The sequence below is a fragment of the Octodon degus genome, unplaced genomic scaffold (genome assembly GCF_000260255.1).
Source record: "Octodon degus isolate 3935 unplaced genomic scaffold, OctDeg1.0 scaffold00023, whole genome shotgun sequence".
Classification (NCBI taxonomy): Eukaryota; Metazoa; Chordata; class Mammalia; order Rodentia; family Octodontidae; genus Octodon; species Octodon degus.
In genome coordinates, this window is record NW_004524599.1 from 4813896 (window position 1) to 4819240 (window position 5345).

The 5345-nt window shown below is 45.0% G+C and overlaps 1 protein-coding gene across 1 annotated transcript; it reads right to left on the minus strand.

Annotated features, from left to right (window-relative positions):
• Positions 1-311: 311 nt before the first annotated feature.
• Rnf182 (ring finger protein 182) lies at positions 312-1139 on the minus strand. Its single transcript, XM_004628347.2, has one exon. The coding sequence runs from the start codon at positions 1053-1055 to the stop codon at positions 312-314; it is 744 nt and encodes a 247-aa protein (XP_004628404.1). The 5' UTR covers positions 1056-1139.
• Between the last annotated feature and the right edge of the window lie 4206 nt (positions 1140-5345).

Here is a 5345-nt window from a genome sequence, read left to right on the forward strand (position 1 = left end):
CCAGACCTCTACTCCAGCACAACACTCCACACTCTGGGGCTGGCTGGAGGGCAGCAGGCAGTCCTGCCCCCGCTCAAGGAAGTCTCACAGCTGACAGAGCCCCCCTGTGGCCAAGCTCACACAGCTCTGCTTCGGCACCTCCTAAGTATAAAACATTTTACCCAGCAAGCCAATGCCTGGACCAACAACATACAGCCAAGGCCTTTCTTGATGCCAGGAATGGTAATCATAAAGAAAGTAAATCATATAATTTATAAATTACCTAACTTCAAACACAGCAATATGTGTCAAATTCCCTATTTGCAAACTGATTAAGAAGGAAGTGCCATACAGTCCAGAAATTCATGACAAACACACTGGCAAAAACCATACACCATGAGGATGACAAGGCTCGAAGGGACGAGGCTGACAAAGACAACCCCGAGGGTGACCTTCTTAGACACTAGTAAGTAGATCCCCAAGGGCAGGGAGCTGAAGTACAGCAAGCCCAGCAGCCACACCAACACCCGGATGGAGGTCTGAAACAGCAGGGACGTGCAGTTCCACACAGTCCAGCTGTGGGGCACGGTGGTGACGGAGTCGAAACTTGCAGGCCTATAAAACTCCACCACAGGAGTGGAGCTCAGAGACGTGGAATTCTCTCGCTGCACCTCCATGATGGTTATGACCAGGCAGTTGGAAGATGTGTGGGAAGGGCTCACGAGGGACGCCAGCCTCTTGGGGGTCAGCAGCAACTCTGTGGGGTTCTCCGGCAGGCACTTCTTCACTTTGCCTCCACAAGTCAAGTTTACCAGGATGTTGTTGTCATCGGGCAAGCTACTAACTTCATCGTCTGGCAGGCATGTCTCAAACCTGCAGAAAGGGCAGACAATGACACCCTGCGGGGAGTCCCCGAAGTCTATGATCTTGTAGAGGCATTTGGCACAGACCCTGTGACAACACTCTAGCACTTTGGGTTTCCTCTGCTTCAGGTTGTACCGGTTGTAACAAATCTTGCACTCGAGCTCGTCGGAGACCTGAGCCTCGGCAGGGTCCTCGGGCAGCTGGCTGGCCATCTGGAGCAACAGGAACAATTGTGCAGGTGTCTCTAGCTGAGGAACAACTGTGATGAAGGTGTCCCTCTGAGCATCATATCATCTGGATCCGGCAGGGAAGAGCAGAGAGAGGAGCTGGAATAGTGGTGAGAAAAGCCAGGCACTGTCCAGGCATTTTCAGGTTCTCCTTATCACTGTCCCAAGTACATCTTCAAAAATCCACATGAAGGATCTGCAAAGAAAAAGAGAGATTCCAATACAGCAAGCAACTCACTGAAAAGGTGTTGTGAAAGGGCTTCATGGGATTTTCTGAATGGCACACACTGGAAGCAACAGACTTAACAGGTTAAATCCTTTCATCTCTTCACACCTTTCTTTTCCCAGAACAGAAAAGTGTTATCTCCATGCTTAGCTGTTTTGGGCCACAAAGCTAATGAGAAGAAACTGAACATCCTAATGGGTGTGAAGACTGCTGCACAGCATGCGTCCACATCATCTTTCAGATAGAAGAAGTCTTCTCTCCGAAATTCTGCCCTCTTGGAAAACAGAGTGGGACATATATCAGATATAAACTAATTCAGAGAAGCGTTGTGTTAAACAACAGTTGCTTTTGAACACCTTCAATAGCACTTTACAGGTACTTTTGATAGCAGAAAACAGAAAAAAAAAAAAGAAGAGGGCCTTGAAGATAAAGGTCAATAATGTGTTTTTAGAAGCACAGAGAGATGGGAACGTTTTTAAGTGGAGCAGACGGCTCTCACTTTCCCAGTGTAAAGAAATCTGTCACATAAATGTCTTTAATGTTTGACTATTCAATTTCAAAGTTTTTGTTCCACTCCCAGTCTTGAAAACCATAGTGGTGCATATGCCGTCACATAAGGCAGGATTCAGGATAAACTGCTTCAACAGAAGCACCATAACCGGGTGAAGTCTAGTTCCTGAGAAAGAGAAGAAAACACAGGTAACACATGCACAGCCTTTGCTCCACACAGAAAGGATTTCTGTGCGGCTATCAAGAAATACTCAGTGCTCACCTGCGTACCTATTTTATTTCATGTAAACTACCTTTCTGTGGTAAACAGAAAGCACAGTGAAGTCCAGTCCCGTGACCGATCACAGCAACATTAGCACCGCCGACTTGCGCCGAGCGGCTGGAGCGTGGCTGCTCTGTGTACAGCCAACTGTCAATTTTCAGCATTAGTGGAAGGGAGCAGCAACGTGGGAATCTTCCAAATCACTTTCATTTAGCTTTAATATATGTGGTGTTTGGGGTAGTAAATCTGTCTTAAATTATGCTTTGCTTGGAAAATATCAAAATGTATTTGAATTTCTGAGCACACCCCAAGCAATAATAGCAGAAGGCTGTCACAACATTTCTGTAAAGCAGAGCGCAGCTACGCTAGAATTTAAAATTTGGTATGGATCACACCACAGTAACAGAAAAGAGGTAGTAGGGAGCTAAGCCTGGATGGTTTTTAAGCTCATGAATAACTGACTTGTATAAACACTTTATCTTCCTTTTTATTTAAGACTTGGGCTAATTTTTAAATCGATTTTCTATCCCACTAGAACGTATAATGGATACCAATGGTAAGATGCATACTTGTGGCAAAAGAAAAGACCATCAGTAGAGTACCTGGTGCTAAGCCAAAGCATCTAGGTAGGATTTTTAAAAATAGTTTACTGTACATAAATTCCTATATATCAAAATTGCCACCATGAGCTAATATCTATTGTATCTAGGCTTACACGTAAGAGAGGATACACGGACACAAACATCAAGGCTTCTTTTCCCTTTCCTTACATGTCCAGTAAATATTTTCCTCATTCCCAATCCTGATTGTGTTGAGGCTCTACATAGCCACATCACTGCAAAATGTGACTATTCCACAAGGCTGTCGAGTTTAGTTTTGATTTTTTCCTCTATGGAATGAAGAGTTCCACAATGGCAGCCAAGGAACCAAGCGATTTATCCCAGTCATCACCCCCAGTCCGCAGCCCGAGGCAGCACACCGGCGATCTGTTTCTTGGACAGCTCCCGTTCAGCCCCTGCTGGTCACAGTGCTCTTATAGCCAGCCCCTCTGGTCACCGGAGCTGACCACAAGCTCATCCAAAAGAACCACACAGTACTATGTGCTCCTTGAGGCTTCTTCCCACTGGCTTCAGGCCCTTCCAAATTCCGGCATCCTGAAGCCACCACAGTGGGTCAGCAGCAGCAGTTGCCCCGCAGTCATAGAAAGAGCTGAGGTAGGCAGGGCTGCGTGGAAAGCAAAAGTACGACCAACACCTCTGTCCACAACAACATCAGAGAAAAAGAGGGCAAACAGTCAGTGAGGAAAACAAAGCACAATTCTGTCTGAAGGCACAGAAAGCTAGACTACACAAATGCACACCCCATCAAAGGTTCACATGTGAGAACATATCACACTGTCAGCGTCTGACAGTCAGCGGGCCACGTTCAGACTTCTGCACCTAGCTTCCAGCCACAGGAGGAAGAGGAGAAGAACAACTCTACGTTGGTCCAGCCACCATTTCTGGCTGCTAATCCTGAAAATCTAAATTATTTGCTCGACAACACTGAGCTGCTATTTGAAGCAGCTTTCATTTTCACACAAATATCCCATCAGACCTTTGAATGCAGTAAGATACAGTGTGATGCAATCCTAGTGTTTATATTTATAAAAATTCATAGGGGGCTCCTTAGTAACATGCAAAGAAAAGACAAATATTCAAATACCCAAACAACTAGAGCTCCAAGGTCAACTCCAACAAACCCTCTGCATCAACCAGAAGCTGACGGGCACCGCTGGGCAGCCCTGCTGGCGGCCTTGAGCCCTGGCAGTATCCTTGGCAATGAGGCTAGCACAAGTGTCTCTCCCTGGAGTGGCAGAACACAGCACGGAGACGGCGTCTCTTGAGAAGCCAGGCTACCAGCTGCTAGAGTCTTAAAAACATTGGACCTGTCACATGTGACTCTATGGCCCCTCAGAGAACCTCAACCCGCTTGTATTCTTGGAATAAACCTTCTTGTCACAGGTGGGGCTTCAAAAACAGTGATGTGGGACTGGTGAGATGGCTCAGTGGTCTAAAGCACCTACTTAGAACAAGCTCAGCAAAGCACAGGGACCGCGGTTCAATCCCCAGCACCACATGCCAGCCAGCCCCGCCCCCTGGTGGGCTGAGCTGGCCACACACACACACACACACACACGCACGCACGCACGCACGCACACACATTAAATAAATAAAAATTTTAAAAAAAACAGTGATGAGTTCTTTCTGCTAATATTTATTTAAAATTTTGAATCTGTATTCAAAATCAAATTGGTCTGTAGGTTTTTTTTTTTTTTTGCATCTACTGAATTTGGTATTAAATGTGTACTTATTTTGTAAAGTAATTCAGTACTTTTCACCTTCTTCTGGAAGTTTAAATAATGATGAAATTATTTGTTCTTTAAAGGTTACTTGAGACTCGACTGCAATTCCACATGACTGCAATGCCACTCTCAGGAGTGGATCAAGGGGGCTGGCCAGGTTAGCTCTGTTGTCTAATGCACCTTCTTGAGCAAAATCAGTCAGGGGTAAGAGACTGCGGTTGACCCCCAGCACCACACGCCGCGCCAGACCCACCCTTAAGGCAGCCTGAGCCAGCCAAAAAGAGAAAATAAAAGAATCCTTCTCAAATCTTTGTGCTCTGAATAACTACTACGAAGACAACAATATGCAATGTATTAATTATTGTAACTGTCCTACTAACCTGTTTTGAAACTGTTTCATTGCTATTTTATTCCTTTTTCTCATTAAAATGAACAAAAAAAAAGAGTGGATCATAGCACCTTCCCATCTTTTTATGACTATTGTCCTATTCAAATTTTCCATTTCTTCTGAGGCCAAATTTGGAGAATTTATTTGGCAGAGAAATAAATTCACTTCTTCTAGTTTTCCAAATTCTGTGCCATACAACTGAACAAATTATATAGTTTTTCATCTTTTTTGATTTTTTTATTATTGATACTCATCTTGCTGCGCAGCTCGGACTCATAGTGATCCTACTGCCTCAGTTTCCCCACTGCTGGGATTACAGGTGTGCGCCACCATGCCCAGTTTCGAGGCCAGCACAGCTCGCCCAGGATTCTGGGGCCAGCATAGCATGCATGCATTGAACTCGGGACCTTGTGCTTTCCAGGCAGGGGCTCAGGCTACCATGGTATCTCCCCGGGCTTGAATCATTCTTCTATATCTGATTATGTTCCTTTTCTCACCTGTAGTTTTCTGAATTTTTTTATTGTATTAGTTTCCTAATGAAATTA

Coding starts and splice junctions, on each gene's coding strand:
- Rnf182 (XM_004628347.2), bottom strand. CDS start 1,055: ATGGCCAGCCAGCTGCCCGAGGACCCTGCCGAGGCTCAGGTCTCCGAC.